The 23,025-nt window shown below is 52.4% G+C and overlaps 10 protein-coding genes across 10 annotated transcripts; 2 read left to right on the forward strand and 8 right to left on the reverse strand.

The window, feature by feature from the left end:
• Nucleotides 1–557: 557 nt before the first annotated feature.
• On the reverse strand, nt 558–1,724 carry Z520_04463 (uncharacterized protein; the record flags this gene model as incomplete). The annotated part of the gene is made up of 1 exon (XM_016774970.1): nt 558–1,724. One exon carries the CDS (start codon nt 1,722–1,724, stop codon nt 558–560), a length of 1,167 nt encoding a protein of 388 aa, XP_016633950.1.
• A 571-nt stretch (nt 1,725–2,295) lies between these two features.
• On the reverse strand, nt 2,296–3,786 carry Z520_04464 (uncharacterized protein; the record flags this gene model as incomplete). The annotated part of the gene is made up of 2 exons (XM_016774971.1): nt 2,296–3,507; nt 3,556–3,786. 2 exons carry the CDS (start codon nt 3,784–3,786, stop codon nt 2,296–2,298), a joined length of 1,443 nt encoding a protein of 480 aa, XP_016633951.1.
• Nucleotides 3,787–4,246: 460 nt separating this feature from the next.
• Z520_04465 (uncharacterized protein) lies at nt 4,247–7,672 on the reverse strand (the record flags this gene model as incomplete). Its single annotated transcript, XM_016774972.1, has 1 exon — nt 4,247–7,672. One exon carries the CDS (start codon nt 7,670–7,672, stop codon nt 4,247–4,249), a length of 3,426 nt encoding a protein of 1,141 aa, XP_016633952.1.
• Nucleotides 7,673–8,770: 1,098 nt separating this feature from the next.
• Z520_04466 (uncharacterized protein) lies at nt 8,771–11,199 on the reverse strand (the record flags this gene model as incomplete). Its single annotated transcript, XM_016774973.1, has 4 exons — nt 8,771–10,061; nt 10,165–10,224; nt 10,276–11,135; nt 11,188–11,199. The coding sequence occupies 4 exons, from the start codon at nt 11,197–11,199 to the stop codon at nt 8,771–8,773; spliced, it is 2,223 nt and encodes a 740-aa protein (XP_016633953.1).
• Nucleotides 11,200–11,640: 441 nt separating this feature from the next.
• Z520_04467 (uncharacterized protein) lies at nt 11,641–12,863 on the forward strand (the record flags this gene model as incomplete). The annotated part of the gene is made up of 2 exons (XM_016774974.1): nt 11,641–11,963; nt 12,101–12,863. 2 exons carry the CDS (start codon nt 11,641–11,643, stop codon nt 12,861–12,863), a joined length of 1,086 nt encoding a protein of 361 aa, XP_016633954.1.
• A 55-nt stretch (nt 12,864–12,918) lies between these two features.
• On the reverse strand, nt 12,919–14,154 carry Z520_04468 (uncharacterized protein; the record flags this gene model as incomplete). The annotated part of the gene is made up of 1 exon (XM_016774975.1): nt 12,919–14,154. The coding sequence occupies one exon, from the start codon at nt 14,152–14,154 to the stop codon at nt 12,919–12,921; it is 1,236 nt and encodes a 411-aa protein (XP_016633955.1).
• Nucleotides 14,155–14,631: 477 nt separating this feature from the next.
• Z520_04469 (uncharacterized protein) lies at nt 14,632–16,920 on the forward strand (the record flags this gene model as incomplete). The annotated part of the gene is made up of 1 exon (XM_016774976.1): nt 14,632–16,920. One exon carries the CDS (start codon nt 14,632–14,634, stop codon nt 16,918–16,920), a length of 2,289 nt encoding a protein of 762 aa, XP_016633956.1.
• A 1,157-nt stretch (nt 16,921–18,077) lies between these two features.
• Nucleotides 18,078–19,431, reverse strand: Z520_04470 (uncharacterized protein; the record flags this gene model as incomplete). The annotated part of the gene is made up of 4 exons (XM_016774977.1): nt 18,078–18,596; nt 18,651–19,150; nt 19,210–19,270; nt 19,324–19,431. 4 exons carry the CDS (start codon nt 19,429–19,431, stop codon nt 18,078–18,080), a joined length of 1,188 nt encoding a protein of 395 aa, XP_016633957.1.
• Nucleotides 19,432–20,585: 1,154 nt separating this feature from the next.
• Nucleotides 20,586–21,101, reverse strand: Z520_04471 (uncharacterized protein; the record flags this gene model as incomplete). Its single annotated transcript, XM_016774978.1, has 2 exons — nt 20,586–20,669; nt 20,742–21,101. The coding sequence occupies 2 exons, from the start codon at nt 21,099–21,101 to the stop codon at nt 20,586–20,588; spliced, it is 444 nt and encodes a 147-aa protein (XP_016633958.1).
• A 421-nt stretch (nt 21,102–21,522) lies between these two features.
• Nucleotides 21,523–22,732, reverse strand: Z520_04472 (uncharacterized protein; the record flags this gene model as incomplete). The annotated part of the gene is made up of 2 exons (XM_016774979.1): nt 21,523–22,194; nt 22,247–22,732. 2 exons carry the CDS (start codon nt 22,730–22,732, stop codon nt 21,523–21,525), a joined length of 1,158 nt encoding a protein of 385 aa, XP_016633959.1.
• Nucleotides 22,733–23,025: the final 293 nt, after the last annotated feature.

A 23,025-nucleotide genomic window follows, 5' to 3' on the forward strand; every position in this document is an offset into this window, starting at 1 on the left:
TTTCAAGATTGTCTTGTCTTATTTGGTGTAAGCACTCTAGGTAGACGTTTTGAAAACCATGGAGCCCAAGCGAGCGAACTGTTGAAGGGCACAGCGAATCCAAGGATTAAGGGTACTTGAGGCGGGTTTGAGGAGAAGGGACAACAAGCATGGCGGCTCGTTAGCGAAAACGAGAAAAAAAAAAGGCCCCTCAGACCGTGTGAGACGGTGTGGATAGATACCTAGATATGTAGGGAGGTGTGTTTTTGTGCCGCTATGTATGGTACCTAGGTAGGAGACGGTTGAGGAGACTTTGTGGGCATTTTAGGATATTCAGGATACCCTGATGATCATGATGACTTATTTTATACCCAAGTATTCATCCTATCGACTTCCGCTGTCAGCCGTCAAGAGTATCGTACAGATACCTAGGTATGTCGCTCTCGTCTGGAGTGGTCTCAACACGGGCAGACACCCTAGTCACGGTGAATTCGCTACATGAATATTTATTATACGTAGGTTGATAGATAGGCGCCCCCCTCCTCCTCCTCCCACAAAACCACCTCTCCCTCCTACTCTTACTCTTCCTCATATTCGTCCTCTCCCTCTTCCTGATCCTCTCGCCCCTGGCCCTGGACCTCCCACCACTTCACCATAATCCGGACGGTCGGAATGTTGGTCCAATCCCAGGCATTCCGCCGGCCGAGATGGTCGATTCGGCGGAAGTGGAAGCGAAAGGAGTCAGGGGGTCGTTCTGGGAAGCTTTCCATTTCGTTTACATTGGGGTTCGTGGCATGCTGGACATTGTCGTGGTCAGGGTCGAGGTCGAGGTCGTGTTCGTGTTGCTTTTCTCTTCCTTTCTCGTCACAACAGGAACAGGATTCCGTGTCCGTGTCCGCGTCGGTGTCGGTGTCGGTGCCGGTGTCGGTGTCGGTACTCGTATCGGTGTCCTTCGGCTCGAATTCTCTCTCAGCAGGCTCATTCGTTGCACAGTTGTCGGAAGCGGTAGGTGATGGCAATGGTAGACTGCGTCCGTTTCGGGGATCGTTACGGGAAATGAGTGAATCCACTGAGGAAGACTCATCGCTTTCGGGAGATCCGTAGCTTTTGGTAACTGGGAAAGAACCAGGGACTGGTGGTTCAAACTCGTCGTTGCCAATACCATAGACCAATACCTGGTATATACATTTGAAGGCTCGGGCTGAAAGATCCTTGATGACCTCGCGAGCATCACAGGAATACTTTAAGGCGATCCAAATTGCAAGATTTGCAAGGCAGAACAACACGAAAAACTTTAGGATAAGCTTTTTTGCGCGCAAGACAAGGTACAAGACAAGGTACGTCGCCGGCTCATGGAAGGGGAGGGCAGCAAAGATATGCGCACCGGTTGAGGCGAGATATTCAACTTGGAGGAACAGGACGTCGATAGCCTCATTCCACGATGCCGGAATTGGGAGAGAAGGAGGACGTTGAGCATGGATCGTGGTGGCCCAAGGGAACAAGCCGTCGTCACTTTGCATGGCGTGGTAGATCCAGAGAGAATAGTTGATACTGAAGCAGAGCAAGCAGCGCTGAAAGAAGGCCTCGCGGTATCTCCAAGCCCAGAGCCATAACCCGTCAGGCAGGGTGATCATTGTCGCCATGCATGGAAGGAGATAGGTCGTTACGTCCTCGAGCAGGAGGTCGTACGCTGCAACGAGTAGAATGATACCCCAAAAGGAGGCTGGTTTCGGAAGGCGTAGCATTATGATTGTTTGTTGGTAGTTCAAGTGTGTCAGGTTGCTCTATGCTTGGGTTGTTGCGTGGATTGAAGTTGTATCTTTGGGCGTTGAGGGTTGACGAAGAGGGAGTTGATATATGCGAGAAAAGGTCGATACACAGGGCTGCTTCAGCCATCCAGACGATATACAAAGATATTTAGTAGCAATCCCGTTCATTGTTGTTGTCTTAGTCTGGGGAGATATGCTTTTGTTGTGCCCGAGTACCCGAAACCAAGGTCTCAACAGGGCCTTGTTGGGCGAAGAGTCCGGTATTAAGAGACCTAGGCGCGACATTGTAGGAGTCTTCTTTTGTCCAACCCTGAGACTTGTGATGTCTTTTAGTGCACTTCTTTGAGCTCAGTTGATACCGTCCTCGGAAGCATTGTCTGCCTGAGACATGTTTTCAGGATGTTCAAGCCAAGGCTGAGGTGGTCGAAAGGACGAGGCTGAAAGAGATAGTAGACGGTGGATTAGCAGGACAGTCACCTAAAGGTGTTTTCGCGCATCGATAGCCCGAAATGAAGAAATCTGATCCATTCTCGTACGATAGCGACTTTCATACCCTGCCTAGCCAGAGCAGCTTTTGCGGCGTCAGCCAATGGCCATGGTCCGTCCGATTCTGTACAGCATCTGGATCGTTGATTCGCTGTTCTCTTGCGGCTTTCAACTCGACCTGGTTGATCTTCCACGATCGGAGCACCCATGTGCTCGCGGCAGCAAGCAGGAACATGCAGCCCACGAAAATCTGCGAGCTGAGGTATCCAGACGCACTGACCATCTCCAGGGCAATCGGCTCGGCGAAGGTTGTGGGCACAACCAAGGACAGACAAATGACGCCAAAGGAAGAAGGCAGTCGTTTCAGTCCCACCACTTCGGCCGTCACTGGTGTGACTGTGTTCCAGAAGATGCCGCAGACGCATCCCGCCGTGAGAGCGAAGGCTATGAGGACGCCGTAGGTTTTCGCTGGCACCCATAGGGCGAGGCAAAGAACTCCACAGACAGCGGTCATGATTGTCGCCATGTTGATGCGGCCAAAGGCATCCGAATAGTATCCAATTACAGGCCTGCCGACTCCAAGACCAAGGCTGAGAACAGCACCAACAACGGAACCCTGCCCTGCCGTGAGACCGATCGACGTCGCGTAGTTGGGCAAGGAGTAGAGCAAGACGATATACCCCAGTTCAGTAAACACTCCCCAGAGGACAACCAGAATAACCTCAACCTGACCGTATTCGCGGTAGTTGAAAGCATTCTGCAACGGTTGCACGGCCTTGTTGCGGTCTTTGAGCAAGAGCGAACACACTCCGTTGACGGCGAGTCCGCAGAATGCCAGTATGCGGTAAGCCCAGTTCACGCCCATGCTCTGGACGATAGCACCTGCCGCAAGGTTGTACGCCAGCCCTCCAAGGCCTGCCCCCGAAGACGCAATCCCCATGGCCAGGCTTCGGCGAGTGGAGAACCATTGCGGAAGGGAAGCAGTCGCCGGGATGTAGAGCAAGCCCATGGCCCAGCCGAAACAAACCCCTTGCGTCAAGAAGAGATGCCATATCTCGGTCGCATATGAGGCGCCGAACAGGGCAACGAACAGCAGGACGGTGCCGATGAGAAGAGTGGCCTTCGTGCCGATACGTCTCGTGGAGATGTTCACGACAGGTGCACTAAGCAGAGACTGAGAGATGGACAGGCCGCCAATCAAGGCGTACTCGAGCTGTGACGCGTGTTGAAAAACAGGATCGCTGAGGTAGTGGGCGAGGAAAATACCCCATGCCTGTGCGCATGAGCTTCTACCTCAGTCCTTTCGTTTCAAGGCACTTACGCTGTTAAGGCCCCAGGTGTGGGCGTTGATCAGGAAGACACAGGCCGTGCATACCCAGCCATAGCCGCCGTTCGGAGGCACGTCTTCAACAGAGACAGCATCATGCGGTAGATGGTCCTCCAGTTGATTGACAGATGATTCCTCGAAAGCATGGTTTTGAGTGGTATTGGAGTCAACGAGCTCGAAGATCTCGGCATCACGATCGAACCGGCGACTAGGAGAGGTCGACATCGTCGTTGTGGGTGTTGACGGCTACGAAGGGCGATGAAGTGTACGATGTGGCCGCAGTCTGTTCGTTACAGCAGAAATGAGCCAAAAAGTGAAGGTCAAATTGAAAACCTCGTCATACTACCATGGCTTGCGTGGTTATATGCTGGCCGGTCCAAATCCCCGACGCATCCAGAGACACCGCCAGATGCCAAAGGGCGTCGAATCAGGTGGATGGATCAAAACAGCCGGAAGGTTGTCTGGCTGCCAACTTTGATATTTGCTATGGATTAGAAATATCCATCACCATAAGAACACTGTGTTCGTTGTAAAGCCGTGGAAATACTTCATATTCTATGATACAAGACTGGCTGCCAAATGCCCTTCTTCGCCGCTATGGCAGCGTACTCGATGCTTTCAAGAGCCTATGAAATGCAGTATCAAAGCAATCAGGGCAATACAACATAGCTCCGCCGTGCGTCTCCTACGCAGGGGAGTTGGCAGGAACTTTCAAGTGCGAGGTTGGAGTAGGAACACCTGGGCTCATCGCTCCGCTGTCAACTGATGCTCCAGCCTCGTCACCATGAGTCATTTCCTCTTCGTTGGACTGTCCCGTCTCATTTTCCAGAGCTGACACACTTCTTCGGCATGATGATTGTGGCAGCCTCGAATATCTTGACGACTGCAGAACATTGACCTCTGCTGATGAGTCGTCCGACTCTTCCTCGTCATCGATGCTGTGTGGAAAGGGCTCGCTTGCAGTCAGCCGCCGGCGACCGTTTCCCGGTAGAATTCTGGTCTCGTCCACTTCCGGTCGATCAATGTTGCGCTCGGGGCTCTCGGCTCTGACACCGTCGCTCTGCACGTGTGTTTCTCCTGTGCTATCAACAGAAGCGTCCCCGCTTCCTTCCAATGCCTCGCGACCTTGCCCAGCCCACTTTCGCTTCAATGGAAAGACCAAGGGTGACCGCCGGTCCAGAACGAGGCCAGGTGAATCCCACATACTTTTCACTGCGGACCACTTAATTGTATTCTCCCGGTTGGACAGGGTCGCCTCAGGTCTGGCCTGCTCTGAAAGTCCATCCACAGAATTGCCTAGATGACTTCCAGTCGTAGTCCGCGACTGTGGAGCTGAGAAATCTGTGCTGTGGTTGCCATCCTGGAGTTGCCGAGGCCTGAATGTTCGAGCGTCCGGATTCAGACCTGACTCTGACGAACCACTCTTTCCCGGCGACTTTGAGCGCGACAGTCTCCTTCCCAGCGCACGCGCAAAGCGTTTGGCGTTCAGTCTATCTCGTGAGTCTGCAGCATTATGCGATGCCTGATGGCTTCGATGCTGGTGGCCGTGAATGGTTGGTATATTGCTGGTGGACTCAGGATCTTTGCGCTCTGTGTCGTCGTCTTTGCTCCCTCTGCTTGTGTTTTTGACCAGCGTTTGGGTCTCTTGCTCACCAGCACTCATATCGTTGATCAGGACCAGTGCATCCTTCTTTTGTGGCGAGCTAGACCGGGACCTCGATTCTCTCTCCTCCGCCTGCAGGCGCAGTTGGCTATGCCAGAGCTTATTGTAAGCACCGCTCTGCTTGATCAAAGCGTCATGGGTGCCAGACTCAACAATACGGCCATCTTCAATGACGAGAAGATGATCGGCATGCATGACCGTAGACAGACGGTGCGCAATCACAAAAGCGGTCTTCCCTGCACATAGTTGGCGAATACTGCTCTGAATCTTCTGCTCCGTGATACTGTCGACGCTGCTAGTGGCTTCATCCAGAAGCAAAATATCCGCTTTTTTGAGGATCGCTCGTGCAATTGCAAGTCGCTGAAGCTCGCCACCTGAGAGCTTGGTGCCGCGCTCGCCCACCTTTTCTCGATAGCCATGCGTAAACGACATAATTTTGTCGTGTAGTGCTGCTGCCTTACAAGCTTCAATGACCTCTTCGTCCGTACAATCAATATCAGGGTATCTGACGTTCTCCAGCACTGACATGTTGAATACGACAGGATTCTGAGGAACCATGGCAATGTGTTTGCGGAAGGTTTCCATTTTGATGCGTCTGATATCTTGGCCATCGATCAAGATGCGGCCTTGGTCAACGTCGTAGAACCGGAAAAGGAGCTTCAATATGGTACTCTTACCACCTCCCGTCTCTCCAACTAGGGCCACAGTCTTACCGGGAGCTGCCCGGAAGGTCATTCCTTTGGCCACTTGTCGTTTGCCATCATATGAGAAAGAAACATTCTCGAATTCGACAGCACCTTCTAAAAAGACGAATGGTCGAGCATCTGGCAAGTCTTGAATGCGTGGCTGCTGTTCCAGTATCGCCAGAAGCTTCTCGGCGTTGACTAGCTTTTCAGCTACTTTTGACAATTCGCCTGCCAAAGTAGCTAGTGGTCCCGTAAGTTGTGCCCAGTATGTGATCAAGACCACAAAATCACCAATTTTATGTTGATCATGTGCGATCTGTAAGGCGGCCACACTGCATGCGGCAACGAAGCTGATGCACGGTACCAGGTGCCGCAAGCCCCGAGTCCAAACCTCATAGGACCACCAAAGGAGCATTCTGTTCCGAGTAACGTCGCCTTTCTCCCTATACTTCTGAGTCTCATAGGGGATGCGTCCGAATTGGCATACTGTGAACCAATTCTGCGTGGACTCGCTCATCTGGTAATACTGCTCGTGAAACGCATCGAGACAAGACCGACACATAGATCTCTTTCTAACAAGCACTGTGAAGGTCAGCCAGTAGAATAGGACCACCATTGATGCAATGATGAAGGTCATGTAAAGCCCAAAGAGATATGTCAGGACCACGGCTGCCGAAGCCAAGTCGATTATCATCGGCAAGAATTGAAACATAATGTCATGAAGCAAGTCAATCACATCTTCACCCTGGTGGGTCGTCTGCCAGATGATTGAGGATCTCTTGGAATCGTGGAAATCGGCTGACAGATCCATGATGTGACTGTAGCAATGTCGCTGTAAGGCGACTACCAGGTCGGTTCTTACCCGCCAAGATAGCCAGGTCTCAAGGAGCGGGAAGCCTGCGTGTGACAGTATGAATCCGAGCAGCACGTAGAGGGCAATGGCTTTCCAGGGGATTGTTTCTCCAAGACCATTGATGACCATGCCGAGACTGAGAGGGAGAGCAATTGTGATGACCCTTGTCAAAGCATTGATGATGCACATTCCGCCAAAGTAAAGCTGCAGTTTTGAAGACTTTGGGTACATGTATGGCACAAAGAGCTTGAAAGAGGCAAGGTACTGCCAGAATGGCCTGTTTCGAATGCGCAGTCTGTCTGCTTCGTCGGGTTCTTGAGCCTCACTTTGTAAGCTGTTCGGAGATGATTCATTGCCCAGAAGCGGTCGCGTTTCATCCTCATTTCCTATCTTTTTCTTTCCTTGAACGAACCGGGTAAGGAGACTGTCTCCGAGAAGTCCAATCTCAAGTGCTAGTTGGAGCCCTTGCAGAACGCACCGTGCCAACAGCTCCTTGTCCTCGAAGGGTGTACCAGGAAGCGAGACTGCAAAGACCGTGCCTTGGCAGACGAGAAGAATCGTCCAAGTTCCAATATGAGGATATGACGGGGTGGTGGGAGCTCCAGTAAGGCTAAGTAGGAGGACGACCCAGATCAAAGTGAGGAAGAGCGCATACACTGCGTCCGGGTCGGAGATTTGGTACGCGTCGGATCTCTTCAGGTCGATCACTGCTTCTGCAGAAGAAAGTGAGGCAGCGATACAAGCTAAGCCGAATCGAAACTTGCGCACGTTTCCGTCCTTCGGTTCTTGGGCACCAGAGAACGAGTTAACGATCGTGGCAATGGCGAAGAAGGTAGAGGACGCAACGACAGTGAGGAACTGAAACACCCTCAAAGCGAAAGGGTCTCCATGTAGCGCGTGGGACACCATGTCTGCTGTTTTGCGAGTAATGAGGTTCGCAACCGTCTAGTAGAAGAGGAGGAATATTCCGATAGCAACAGGTTTTGGTGAAGCGCTCGTCAGAGCAGCGATGTCTGCCTGGACCAAGGCTGATATGGAAGGCCTGATCGAGAATACATACACTTTTGTTCGATACCGCAAAACAGACTGCCAGGAGAGCAAGAGGAGTGCAGGCTCAGCACAGGAATCGACAATGGACGAGTAGAGGTGGTGGTGAGACAAATGGCCTGGTGCATGAATTGGCCTCTTTGGCCAGGCTCGAGATGTCGCGCCTATCGCGCAGCAGGCGCGACAAGCAATGAAAAAAAGGCTGAAGCGATGACGGGACTTCACCTTCTACAACTGCAGGCGCGACCAGTCAGTGAGAAAGAAGTAGCAGGTGAAGTGACTCGTGTCGAGTTTGATGAAGATTGACTCATTCTGGGTCGCTGCCTGCGCAAGACGGTAACACGACTTCGTGAGCACCAGTTTGTTTCTTCTGGCATACCAGAATACTAAGGTAGGTGTTCTACAACCTGGAGGGATGGATGCAGCGGATGCAGAACAGAGGCCATTCCTCAAGGCTGTCATCGAATGACGCCGGGATGGTGTCAGGTCAACCCGGACCGCAGGCTGCGTGACCTGAGGATGGGACTTTGAAATCCGTGTTGCGCCCTGGCCCATCTCACAATCCAAGTAGGTTGCCTTGCGGTCTCGCTCTTTTTGCATCCCTCGGCTGAAGGCAGGTGGGATGGAAGTTGTGCAATCAGTATCCGCCACTTAGACCTAGGGCAAAAAAAGTGATAGAGTCCCGGGAGCCCGTCACCAGCAATGACTGGCGGTCGGTAATTGATCAGATGCCCGTAGACAAGAAACGACGTATCAAAATTGGTCGAAAAAGCTTGTTGCAGGAAGACTGCATGTCCCGCTGCGTCCCAAGCACTAGGTCGCTCCATGGCTAGTTTGCAGCTGGCCCTTCACGTCGCACGACATCGTCCAAGATGGGACGGAGGGGTTGCTGATCACAGGCAGTACAAAGAATCGATAGATTGGATGCACGCCGCTTGTGTTTGATGCAACAGAATCCTTTCAGCATCGACCTAGATTGATCGATCTCACTAGTGGCATCTGCGTCGTTCCAGATCCAGTGAGACCAAAGAATGGCGCAATTGCAGTCCTGGTGACCGCTTGGAAAAGTCCACCGACCACGGCGTCCTGGAGATCCTGTCCTGTCTGCTTGAAGTCTGGATAGGCATTTAGTTCCAGCAGCCACACGTTACAATCCTGGTCGACCAAAAAGTCCACCCCAAAGATTTCAAAAGCGTTCGGTACCGCTTGGAAGTGGATCATCTGTTCACGAGCTGCAGCCTCGAAAACTTCACCAGTTACGTCGCAGATTTGTTGGAATATGGCGTCCTTCCAGTTTGCGTGCATCTCAGATGATTCCAGATCCCAGAACCGGTAGACAGAGGTGCTTTTGGTCGCTTCATCTTGGAAGCAGGTATTTGTTAGATGTTGTGCAAGGTCCAGCATCTCGGGATCTGTGGCAGAAGCGGGTGGTTGATAGCCTTTGGCTGCAAAAAGAGCCAGCATCTCCTTGTAAACATACACCTTCAGAGCTCCTGCCGCCAGCACGTAGGCCCGGATGTGGAACTTTCGACCCCCATAGGTTTCGAGCAGCAGTGGAGGGTCGATGTAGGGCTGAGCGATGAAATGCCTGAGCTGAGATGTCATTGCGTTACCCTCAAGAGAATCGCCTTGTTTGCGCCCTGGCGCATCATGACACTCGTCCTCTTCAGTCGAATCCTCCGCATCGGCATCGGGGGAGTCTTCCTCCCACTCCTCGAAGATGGCTTGAAGTTCGCCGCTAGTCGAGAACAGTCTGATACCGTTGCCACCGTCACTCATGCCGGGTTTTAATATCCACCATTGCTTTTGTTTGCCGGACTCTTGCTTCTCATTCTCTGCCAAGCTCTCGTTCAGATCCCATGCATCCACCAGTGCCTCATCCAGGAATTCCGCGTAGTCGAGTTCGAAATGCACACACGGCTTGAAATGTTTTGCCAGGATGCTACTGGGGTGTTTGACTAGCCAGGTAGACACTGTATTGGACAGATAGTGCTTGCGAATAAGCGCTTTTCGGATGACATAGGAGCAAACAAGAGACGTTTGTGAGTGCTGCATGGCATGCTCGAAGTCAATTTTCTCGTACGCGGTGAACTGCAAAACGCGATCCGAAGGATTTGGCAAGTCACTAATGTTGGAAATGCGCCTGAGAGGCAATGGAGCTAACTGTCCCAGGGCAGCCAGAATGAGAGGTTGCACATATGCATCCGGATAATCAATGAGCGCGTACATGGGCGGAGAATGCGAGTCTATACTGCAGGCTATTGAGCTTAAACGAGCATCATCTCTGCGCAGGCGCCCATCAGTAATTCGTCCCAGGATCTGCCGCCGACTTCTTCTGAGGTGAACTTACTCACAGCTTGATTTCGCCGGTGTAGTGAGGTAGGTGCCAGAAATTCGCAATCAATGGAGTGACCCTATCATTGTCAACGCGCGACCTCACCCCCGGGCGCCTTTGGTGTACTTACGTGATGTTTCCCTGCAGCACCTCCCAACCGTCGCCCTTGCCAGCATCGACAACCGCCTGCCGAACGTCGGCAAACTGGGGAGACCACTTGAACTTTCGATGAGCTCTCCTTGTCAGGCGTTCGTTGTTGTTTCCGGTAGCTTCACCAGTCTCACGAATTCTCTGCTCCTCCACGTTTGGGTCCTCGATGTCTTCCTCCTCGGCCAATTCGGTAAAGGAGCTTCCGCTAATCCATCGGTTTTGTATCATTTCAGCATAGACAATCTTATTGTTCTCAACTCCTTTTCGGAGAGGGACATTGATGCTGTACAGGTGCACGTCGTCCGGCCATTCCTTGGTTAACTTTTCCATCAACCGGGTGCTCAGTCTTGAAGCCGCAGAGATGACCTCAAGATCGTGCTCTCTCGAATCGAAAGCATAAGACAAAGCAATGCTTTTCACACCGCTCATTGCGCCTTCCATTGCGCCACCAATTGTCCCGCTGGACAGAGCAAAGACGGCAGTAGTGTTGCGACCATAATTGGGACCGCTGACTACAAGATCAATTGGACCTCTGTCCTTGAACACATGATGAAGCCCGATTTGGGTGCAGCTTGCCGGCGTGCCGTCTATCAAAATCCACTCCTCTCCGCCATCGTTAAATGGTCGGTCCGAGGTGATTCCGTCGTCCTTCAAGATGGAGCCCGGGCGATAGTAAGTCGGAGTCAAAGTGTGACCAACCATATGTGCCTTTCCTATCCAGGACCTCTGGACATGAGGCAAGACCACTGATACCAAATGTCCAGCATCTTGAAGGGCGGTTACCAGAGAATGAACGTATGGTGATGATTGATTTGACGGGGGACCGTCGTCATTTACGACCTGGTTGAGCAGTCAGCCATCTATTCCCATCATAGGTCTTGCGTTGGCCTACAAGTATGTGCATGTTGAAGGCAAATATATCAACCAGACACCAGGTCTATAATGCAAATGCAAAGAAGTCTATGGGAGAAGGTCTATCTACTCGGTAGAATGAGAGTAATCCGAACAAAAATTCGAGTCGGAATCGCTGAAGCTTGGCAAGTGGAACGCCGCTTTAACCGGCGATATAGGCCAACGGACCACCTCAAGTCCAAATGAAATGCATCCTTCCAGTAAGGCAGCTGAGATCCCGGATACTAAGATGAGACGGATTAGTGTCATTGTTGGCTAATTGCTATTCTCCCGAGTTCGTTGCTAAATACTGTAGTCGTCTTGAGCCTGCGCACCAGAGGGTTTGAACCGGCGTAACCTCGGTTCAACAGCGACGATGTCATTGCCTGGGGAAATCCATTTCGATCAAACCCTCGAGCATCTCTCATCTACAAGGATAACGCCACGACTAAGGATGACAGGACACCGCCATCGCACGCGCTCCCGCTCCCGCTCCCCGTACCATCATGACCCTAAACCTTCCCACCACCATTCCTACCGTTCCCGGTCTGGCGAACTGTCATCTGGCCAGCACCAGCACACCAGAAAGTCTTCCACGGCTACTACTACAACCACTACCAAGCCACTGCCATACGGAGCGCGAGAGCTTTCACGACATGACCTTCCCACCTATCGTCCCTTATTCGCTCTCTATCTGGACATCCAGAAACAAATAAACATCGAGGAGCTGGACGATATGGAGGTGAAGGGCCGGTGGAAGAGTTTCCTGGGGAAATGGTAAGAACAACGGACACCCTAAATTTGCCACGCTTATTTTGGAGAACCCGGGGCCTTCGGGGAACGACTCTGTGACTTCTACCGGCGCTGGGTGTGGGAGACTCAAGCCCTGGAAAATACGCTGGCTAACATGGCAGGAATCGTGGAGAACTTGCGCAGGGCTGGTATGATCCGACGACGTTGGAAAAGGCGAGGGCACAGGACCAAGAAGCCTCACCTGCCCTCAATCGGAGGAGGACAAGTCCAAGACCGGATCAGACGAGAATGTCTGACTCTCGACCGTCGGCTCAGAGCAACGATGATGACACCGAAGAAGACGTAGACTTTGGTCCTATCCTTCCCTCATCCCTCACAACCCGAGCCGAACATGACGACTCCTCCCTCATGGCTCGACGTGGTCAAGGCGCCTCCATCCCTTCCCTCGACGACCTCCGCGCACGAGATGACCAGGTACTTGAAGAGTCGCACGCCGCGCGGCGAGAGCATACGCAAAACCTCCGCCACGAACGTCATCTCGACCGCAAGATGCAAAAGGAGCGTCTGGACGAACTCGTCCCGCGTGCCGAGCCAGGGAGCCGCGAGCGCCAACTGGAGAAAAAACGCGAGCGTGCCGACGCGAATCGTTCATTTGCAGCTTCCAAGGACGCAGCCGGCGAGGTGGATGTCATGGACTCGGAGCTCATGGGGGACGAGGATGGAGGTCTAGCAGATATGAGGAGGTTGAAAAAGGAGCAGGAGAGAAAGAAGAACGAGAGAGAACTTCGGAGAGAGGAGATACTGAGGGCCAGACGCGCCGAGCGCGAAATCAAGTTACAGGCGGTTAGAGAAAAGGAGGAGAAGACCATGAGTATTTTCAAGGAGATTGCACGGCAGCGCTTCGGAGGGGGAGACGCTTCATGAACCAGGCGGAATTAAAAAAGACAACACCCTTTTGATTTTGCTAAAATATGGGTATTTAACTGGCATTAAGCGCAGCGACGGCCTCTGCGCCGTCAGGCTGCGGCTGCGGCTGCGGCTGCGGCTGCTGCTGCTGCTGCTGCTGCTGCTGCTGAGAAGATGATCCCGAAGATGCACCATTAGCCACCGGTACATTAGCCCCGTGAGTCGCGGCCGCTGGGCTTGGATTATTGTTTGCCGCCTTGAGTGCCGCCGCCATTTGCCAGGCCGGAATGGAAGCTTTGTTGCCAGTTGCTGGTCTGCCCAAGGATGTCGCAGCTGGAGTTGGGTTAGAAGTAGGAAGTTGTGGAGTTGAGTTCGTGGACGCCGGCGTTGGCCTCGGAACGTTCACACCACTAGCACCCGGGGCATTCTCAGCTGAAGGGGTTCCTACGGCGGTGTTGGACGTCGAGGCAGAAGTTGAGCCTGGCATGGTCGCTGGCTGCGTGCGTGGGATGTTGAAGACTCCAGAACCGCTACCCATGCGATTTCCCATGAGGACTTTCAGACTGCTCAGCTCGCTGCTCAATTCTTTCAACTGTCTCTCGCTCGCGTCTCGCACGTTATCAATGGAGCGAGGCAGACTGTCTTTCATGGTCTTGATTTCGGATTCCATCCGTCGCGCATCGTCTTCTCGCTTCTGATTCGCCGCCTTCAGCTCTGCGACAATCTCTTCAATGTCCGTAATGGCGCTGTCCAGTCTCTGGGTTCGGGCTTCTTCGGCCTGTTTCAGCGCAGCCGTGTCGGAGGATAAGGTGTCAAGCAGCGCAAAGGCCTTGTTGAATTGCTCGTCAATGGCGGCTTTATCCTGTTCGAGTTGCGGAGGCGTGGGCGGCGCTATTAACGGTTTGATGTATCTCTGAGCAAGAACGTACATGCCGTATCCTGCACCACCAACAACGGTGGCCATGATGAACCAGTCTCTCCAGTCTCGTTTTGGTGGCTCCGGGGGCGGTGGAGGTTGCCAGTCTCCGTATGGGTTGTAGGGGTAGGGATATCTTGGACCCGGAGGACCTCGGGCATTATTGTAGGCATTCGGAGGAGGAGGGTAGTAGGGTGCTGCATTTTGGGGCGATGCAGTTGAGCTGGCGGCAGCTGCATCACCGCCGGCACGGGCAAGGGACAGAGAGATCTCTTCTTGTGTGAGATTCTTGGATTTGAGGAACTCGATCCGCTTCTCGAGGGGAGCAGAGGCGACGGATGGATCTTGAAGGAAGGTCACCGCCGACGCAACGAGGTCTTCGCGGGGCGCCATTGTCGGCGAGCTGTTCACCCTTCAAACTAAGTCATTCAAGGACGGTCGTAGAAGGAGACCAACAAGCAGAAACAATGACTTGGATGGGAGAATCGCCGCTGACAGAGGAGGCTCGATGGATGGAGGAAATGATGCCGTCCAGATGCCGTCCAGCCATCCTCAATTCATTCCTGTCTAATCTCTGCTCAACCGAGGCACTTTGGCACGTGACGTGGACTTAGTCATCAGTCGCTGTGGCGACGAATATCAGGTTCGGCGTGTTGAAGGCTAGCCTAGTCTGGACTCTGTTGTACCAGACGCCGGACGTGGCCCATGTGGGCATATTCGTCAAGCGCGTCAACTTCTACGACTGACCACTACTTGTCAATCTGCGACAACATTGACTGCGCTGTCGAGTCAAGACACCGCCAAGTAACTGCTTGACCGTCTAACCGATCGCGAGCTCCCAACATCCACGATCGCGGGCAATCCACCACAATGTCACAACCCACAGGCTTGTTCAGCGTCCGTCGACCGAGGGAGACCTTGGGAAACATCACAAACTTCTCAGGAATCCCCCAACCCGCGTCTGCAATCAAGCGCACCTCTTCGAACACGGAACTGCGAAATGCGCCATACACTGCATCTCATGTGCGATCGACCTCGATAAACCAGAGCATCCAGCGTCCTGCGCAACCCATCTTCCATCGTTCCTCGTCCAGCGGCAATCTGCAAGCAGATATGGGGATGTCAACCGCTCGGCGGTCAGTGTCGAACAATATCTTTGGGAGCACGCATACTGGTCGACAGAGTCTCGCGCCAAATCAACTATTCGGCTCGCAGACACCGGCATCGCAGGGTTTGCAGAGGAGAAGCAGTATCTTTTCTCGTCCTTCTGGTCATGGAACCGCCGCGCACCAGTCGTTCTTCTCACAGACGCCCGCACCAGCAGGCGCACCCAAAGATCCCAGGCCGTTGAGAGATTCGTCGTATAGGGCACGACTGAGCCAGGAGTTGCTGGACTATCTGACGCAGAACAACTTTGAGTTGGAGATGAAGCATTCCTTGACCCAGAACTCGGTCAAATCGCCAACGCAGAAGGACTTCACGTTCATGTTTCAATGGCTGTACCGCCGCATTGATCCAGGTTACAAATTCCAGAAGAGCATCGATACCGAGGTCCCTCCAATCATGAAACAGCTGAGATATCCTTACGAACGAGACATTACCAAGTCACACCTGGTCGCGGTGGGTGGTCAGAATTGGCCTCGCTTTTTGGGTTTGCTGCATTGGATGATGCAACTCGCCCAGATGCTGGACAATTTTACCCGCGGAGCTTACGACGATGCGTGCACCGAAGCTGGTGTCGATATCGCTAGCGATCGGATTGTCTTCAGATTCTTGTTCGGGGCTTACCAAGACTGGCTGCAGATGGGCCCAGAAGATGATGAAGAGAGTGAGGAAGCCGCCCTTCAGCCACATATTCAAGCAATGACAGACGAGTTTGAGCGAATCAATGCCAAACACGCTGAAGAGCTTAAGCTCTACGAGGCGGAACACGAAGCGCTCAAAGCCCAGATCGATGAATTCGAGCGTAATGCGCCCGACATCGCGAAACTAGACAAGCACTTTAAGATCCTGGAGGACGACAAGAAGAAGTTCGAGGAATACAACGCCAACGTCCAAGCAAAGATTGAAAAGTATGACTCGAGGATCAAAATTCTCGACGCCGAAATCCAGAAGGTCGAGGCAGACCTGGAAGTCGTTGAGCAAGAACGGCAGAATTTACAACACTCGGTCGATCGACAGGGTTTGAATATTCAAGACATTGATCGAATGAACACCGAGCGGGAGAGACTGGCAAAGAGCCACGAAGACGCACTGGTTGCGCTGGATGAAATCAACAAGATGGTCCTCGAGAAGGAAGTCGAAACAGCGCGTAAACTGGAAGATCTCGAGGCCATTGTCAAGCGATACAATTCCTTGGGTTACCAGATGTCCCTCATCCCCTCGTCGGCGGTCAACGCGAAAGGTGTAGACTACGAGCTCTCCCTCAACTTGTCAGAGCCGAATTTCTCCTCTTCGACATCGCAATCACGCCGAAGTCGTGCCTCGCCCATCGAATCTGACCGCCTTCTCGCCGACCAGAACGTCGGATACTCACCCATGCACCTCCTCAACCTGGACCTCCGAGGCATGGTCCGCAATGCATTCATCTCGCTCCGCAAAGAAATCAACGAGCGGCGCAAAGCCGCGGCGGAATCGGACCTCAACGCCCGCGATTTTCTGGATAACATCTCCGAGGCTCTGCATGAGAAGAACACCGAGATCGATAATCTGAACTACCGCGTGCAGGAAGCTTCTCGACAATACTCGACCTTGAAAGAGAATGGCCAAACGGCACACACGCAGCAGACCTCGGCGATAGAAAAGTTAGAAAAAGAACTCAGCAGAATGCGCGAAGGGTTGGAAAAGGGCGTGTTGGAGCTCGAGCAGCGCGAAATGGAGGTCCAGCTGGCCTACGAAGGCATGCGCGAGGAGAGCGCCAGAGTTCGGGAAGAGTTGCACGGTGGAATCGAGAGGCTTTTGGAGGATGTGATTAGGTTCAAGGTGCATGTGCAGAAGGGCCTGGAGGAGTTTGAGGGCTGGGTGGGCGAGGAGGTCGAGGTGGAGTTGTTGGGTGACGAGATGGGCGAGCTTGGGCTGGAGGACAAGAACTTGCATGGAGAGGACGTCGAAGACGAGGTCGTCAGAGACAAGGTCGACGGGGACGACGATATATTTTGATCCGTCACCATCGTCGTATTCGGGACTTGTCTTTTCTTTACTGGCGCACGTCCTGGCAGCTTTCTTTTCTTTTCTTTTCCTTTCTTTCCACCTTGGATGAACGATAAGATGCTATACCTGGGCACATACATGGCAAAACTTGGGATGTGAATGAGACAACATGTCAACCACCTGCGCGCAAATGACTCCTTGTTGTATATGACTTGTTGCATCTTCCTGATCTCTTTCCGTACCTACATAGGTATATTATTCTTATTCCCCCTCTCCTTGATCTCATCCTCATCAGTACCTAAGTATGTAGGTATATTCGGGGGATACCTAGGTAGTACTGGCCAGGGTCATAAACCCATTTTCCCCCTTACGTGCAGGTCCCTACCTACCTATATAATTCTACCTCGTTACATCTTTTGGCAACATTTGATTAGAAAATGTTATTATCCTAACAAAATCTCCCATACATACATACATATTATATCCCCCCTGTGCGCGCACCGTTCAGGACGTCGGCATGCAGATTAATAATACTATACATACCCTCGTAGGGGGTCTGAGAATGTACCCTACCCACCTATACCTAGACGGGGACGGGACCTCCATGCCGAATTTGAGACGGCATTGGATTTTTCGTCGAAAAAGGTTTCAACAGTGCAATGGGGCTTTTAGTTTCCACTCCTCATTCCAGTCCCATTTCCTCTCCATTGCACTATAGCCCTGGCGTGGGCCTTCTTGCGTGTTGCATGGGCCCCGTACGCTTTCTTGTATCCAGCTAGGAGAGATGGAGGATTGAGGATTGAGACGGTTTTTAATCTCGAAACCACCACTACCACCACCACCACCTAGCTACGGAGCTGTCCTGGCGGTATGTATGTATGTAGTACCCAGGTAGATACAGATGCCATTGTTCATTCACGCAGGACTTGAAGCGTCACTAGCGTCACGACCGAGACGCCTTGCGGCAAGTATCACACCACACACCCATGCTGTCCGAACGCTCTACCCACGAGAGAATGGACATCAGGTCCAATGCAACAAGAATCCCGGCAATGCTTCCTTTCGTCAATTCCAGACTCCAGCGCCAATGGTAGTGTGTATATCAAACCAGCAGATAATCCATCTCGCTCGAGGCTGGCTCGTCATTCTTATTGTCATCGTCATCGTCACGCCCCAACGCTGACCTGTCCACTGCCCTCCCCAGCCTGACTGCTCCGTCTCTCCCTCTCCAGAGACTCCTCGTCGGGCAACATCTCGACCTGCCTGAGCAAAAAGCTCTTCTCGTCCAGGAACTGGTCGTCGTCTGTCCTTCCTTCCAGGAACGTGGGCAGGAACCTCAACAACCGCCCGCGGTTCTTGACCAGGATCCTTCTCACCTCGTCGCTCTTGTTAGGGTTCGCCACGAAGACCTTGAACACGTGGAAGGCCTCGTATTGGACCATCTTTCTGTCGTCCTTGAGTAAAGTCATGGTTAACTTCAAGTGGTCGGCGCTGGAGACGTATTGGGTCATGATGATGTAGTTGCTGCGGTCGAGGAGCAGTTCTCCCAGCAGTTTGATGGATTGACGTTTTGTGACGTACGAAGGCGACAAAAGGAGGATGGGGTTGTAGGACTGCGTGAAGAAGAGGGTATAATTTGTCACCAGGTACTGGGAGACGAGTTGTTTGTGTTTGGTGAGGATTTCCTAGACGCCACAGTTAAGACATGGGCAGTAGCAATGGCCACCGACAAGACGCACCCTAAAGGTTGTAAATGCATCGGCAGACACCTCGAAGCTGCTTTTATTGATCCATTCAAAAAACTTCCAGAAGACACCCTTGCCTGTTTGTTTGCGGCTGACGTCCAAATCTTTCAGACGCACAGCCTGTTCACCCGGTTGAGATTCGTCATATAATATCACAGCGGCGATCGTGTCATATGCCAACGCCTGTCGCAAGATTGTCCCGCACGGCATTGCGGATTGTGCGTAGTCGTACCCGCGACATAATTCGACAATGATTTCGGGCCGTTGGAGGACAAGATAGGAAATGGCTGAAGGCTCCGACGACGACGAACCGGGCTGTGACGAGGAGTTGTTCGGGGATGCTTTGTAGCGGAGTATATGGGAAAAGATGATCTGTGCATCTTTCCGGGCTTCAAAAGGGAGCAGACGAATGGACTTTGCCAATTCGAAGAGGATGTCTTCTTGGATGATACAGTGCACAAGTTGGTGGACTTGTTCGGGGCTGCAGTCGACTTCTAGACTCTGCTGGTCAGACTAATCGACTGGTTCTGGGGGGATGACTGAGGGTTCGAACCGGGAGTGCCTTGAACAATCAATTTCATCTGCGACATATGTTTCGCGACATCTTCTTCCACCTGTACAACCAAGGGTCAACAGTGCGAACTATGCGAAGGACAGGTCTGCAGACCTTTGGACTCGGATTGGGGTCGTGGAGTTTGACCAGGAGGTCTTTCAAGGACCTCGCAATCTCGGCGGGTTGCTTTTGTCGCCCTCTGCCTCCAAAGAGAAAGGCCATGGTGGACCTCTATGAAGGAAGTAGCATACAGTCGGAGAGGAATGGGTTACAGGAACAAAGATGGAAATGGGTAATCAAGGTGGATTTAGCACTCTGCGGGCGCTTCGAGGGGTGCAGTTGGTGACCGCAGCCGCGGGTTCAAGTTGGATTGAGTCTGGACCCGCAATGTTTTTGTATCTCGGTTGATTGGGGCAACCATCTCCATCGCCAGCGCCAGCGCCAGCGCCAGCGCCATCGCCTCAGCCTCAGCCTCCGACTGATCAGATTAGATCCAAGTTTCCTATCCCCACGGCGTCGACATCATCATAATGCTCTCTCTGATTCTCTCACAGTTGGACAGAGCATAATGTCCCGCCTCATCTCTCGGCTGAGACATGGTCATTTCCTGCCAACAACACACAGGGATCTTCTGCGTCTCCGCACTGTCGCTGCTCTGGCTTCTTCACCACCCAGCTCGCTTTTGTGAATCCGCACCCTCCCATCCCGATCTACCTCGTCTACTGACAGCACGTTACTGCGCATGTTCCGGTTTGGGAGAACGGCGACCGGCCAGTGATGGTACAGCAGCAAGCCTATCACGAGTCGCATAGGTCAGTTACGGCCAGATCAGTAATGTCTATTTCTCGAGCACGCGCCCCAAAGGACAAAAAGAATATGGCAATCTTTACCTTTAGGCCCCAACTTAAACAGCAGTCGCCATCACCTGAGCACTGCTGGTCGTAGCCTGGAAGTATGGAACATTTTAGGGCACTCTCTTGATTTGTTAGGTTGGAGTTGATGAGGTTGATATCATTCGAACCGGTGGAATTATTGCTGGTGTCGTTGAAATCAAAAGATGTGGCTAGCACAGTGGCTGGACTGAGAACGAGAAGGGAAACGGAGATCAAGGCAAGAGACATCATCTTGGTATGCTTTGTTGTTGACCTCGCAGCAGTCGTCGCGAAATGAACAGTCTAGGGTAGAGAATAGAGAGACGAGAACCAATTCAGCACAACTCAAGCCCTTAAGAACAAACAACACCCTGTCACTATCATCTTTCAAGGTTGTCACTCACCCCTGAGGTCAGCTTGCTCCCATTCATTCACTGAAAAGAGGTCTTGACTCCGTCCAGTATTCGCCATGTTCGTCTCTAATCTCACTTCCTCGACGATTTCTCAATAGTCACAGCAATCTGACGAGCAATAGTTGTTGATGACCCACGGGAAAATGCTTTCGGCGTCGTCGGGGTAGCAGCGAGCCTTGACAACTTCACGTCAGCAACGTCGTCCATTACATCCCGCACAAACTGGAAACGCCGAAGCAGGACTTACTTTCACGCCCCCCCAGGTTGCACAGCAGTCACAGTCCTGAGTGCACTTCTCCGATTCGTAACCTGGCAGGATGGAACATGTGCAGTTTTTGCTGAGATCGGCTGAATTGGTGCTGTTTGAGGCCGTGGTCTCGTTGACAAGCATGGATCTGACCCTGAGGACCGCCTCTGCAGGGTCTTTCAGGTTGGCAGTTGCAGGTCCAGTGCTTGTCGCGTCACCCAGGATTGATGAGACATCGTGCAGAATTGAATCAATCAAGGCAGCAACTGAAGTAGTAGTTGGGTTGGTGATGACGGTTGGGGCTGCAGTGACGGTGTTGAGCAAAAGTAGAGTCGTAGGTACAAACTTGAAAAGGCGCATTTTGGCTGATGCTTCTGATTCTCTGTGCTGCTGTGGCGCAGGAGAAAATCTCTGATGGGGGACGTGATCCTTCAGGTAGAAGCAGTAGTAGTCGACTCTATAAGCATTGCAGACAGTGCAGGTTGGTGCGGTACGTCTTGGTGGCTGCTTAGACATTCACATCCGTCCGTCTCCAACTGACTCCAGAGTGGACAATCTAGAAGCACGAGGTGATCTCCCAGGTCGAAGGTGAAGGATAACAATATAATTCCTCTTGTTGACGGCTGGAGGCCCAACAATGTATGAATAAAGCGAAAAGTGGTCCTGCACTATTGGAAAACAACCCATGTTCAGGAGGTTCCTTGTAGGTCGCAATGGGACAACTCTCATCCTCAATGTGTGTAAAATTATACCTCGCGATGGTCTTGTGCGCCGGCTACGTCTACCGCTTCCGGGCTTCCGCTGATCCATCTGAAAGCGCAGTGCTCTTCCCCAGAACAGCTGACTCTTCTTTCTCCTCGTCCGGAGTTTTGGGTCCAGAGAGGGTCTCGTAGTCGAGCTCGGTCGCAGCAGCCTCCACCATGCTTTGCTTTCGTTCGCGTTCCCGGGGAAAATCCTCGTGAGGCTTACCCTCAAACCTCTTGTGCACTGCCTCAATCATCTTGCCAAACCAATAGAAGTTCAACGAATTCAGTACCAGGTTGCAGGTCAGATACACTCCAGCCAGCCAGACTGGAATAGGTTCCGTCTGCGATCCAGTGAACTGCATCACTTCGGATTGCGCTACAATGCAGCTTTTGTCACCCAAGCAGAGTTGTCCATCTCGGGGGACGAATATAGAAGAATGTGCAGAAGTGGGGATCTCTCGAAGGACTGGACCGGATTGGATGTTGAGGTGCATCGTGTGCCAAACATCTTGATATACTCGCAACGACTGGTAAGTGCCCCAGATCAACCGGCAGCCAAAGAACACCGAGAGAAGAATCATTCCGTTGTACCATTGGAGCTGAGACCCGGTCATGTTGAGCTTGTCGCAGAACCAGTGAATGTTGAGGAAGGGTGTCGAGAGCTCGTAGAGGATAAAGACTGGGCCATAGTAATTGCAAAATGGTCTCTGCACGTCTTGGTAAGCTGGGAGAACGCTACTTTGGCGCGAGGCAACTTACAAACCCTAGGGCAAACACCGAGAGGGCGGTGATAGCATGGGCCAAGATTCCCGGTCCAAAGATTTTGAGATAGCGCGCACTCACTACAAGGTCCCAGACGAAGTATCCCGTCGCCAGACCTTGAATGAGCCCGGAGGCGCCAGTATAGCCATATATCCGCTCAATGGCACTGCCTTGCATATCTTTGCGCTCTTGATCTTTGAACATGACCCATAACGCCGCAGTGTTGATGACACACGACTGCAGCAGAGACACCACATGCACGTCCCAGTTAATGCGAGTGCGTCGCGTGAGCTTCGGATAGATGTCGGGGAATAGGAAATTCGAGAGGACGGGCGAGACAATAGACTGGGTCGTCTGGTAGAGAACAAAGGCTCCCAGGACTTCATGAACATGAATCGGCAGGGACGGGAGATGCAGAGCCTCGCTGAAGGGTTTCACCAGACTAACGAGCCATGGTGGAGGAAGCGGGAGAGGATCTAGCATCGTTCAGGGAGAGCGATGGTATTTGGCGGTGGGGGGAGGATGAGGGTGCAAGAGAACGCCTTGTCGAGCGAGTCTGATAGAGATAAGATGTGTTGCTCTGATGTCGATGAATGTGAATAATAAGGAGGTAAGCGAGCAATTTGTCCAGGTTGGAATCAAACAAGTGGCATCGTGCATCTGGGCACCTGGAGTGCTGGGCTCGATGGTACCAGCCGTAGCGAATGGGGGAAGTAGTGACGCACAAGCAGGCGAAATTGTTGGGGGAAACGGGCGCGTTTGGTGCCTTGAGGAAA

The sequence above is a fragment of the Fonsecaea multimorphosa genome (genome assembly GCF_000836435.1).
Source record: "Fonsecaea multimorphosa CBS 102226 unplaced genomic scaffold supercont1.7, whole genome shotgun sequence".
Taxonomy (NCBI): Eukaryota; Fungi; Ascomycota; class Eurotiomycetes; order Chaetothyriales; family Herpotrichiellaceae; genus Fonsecaea; species Fonsecaea multimorphosa.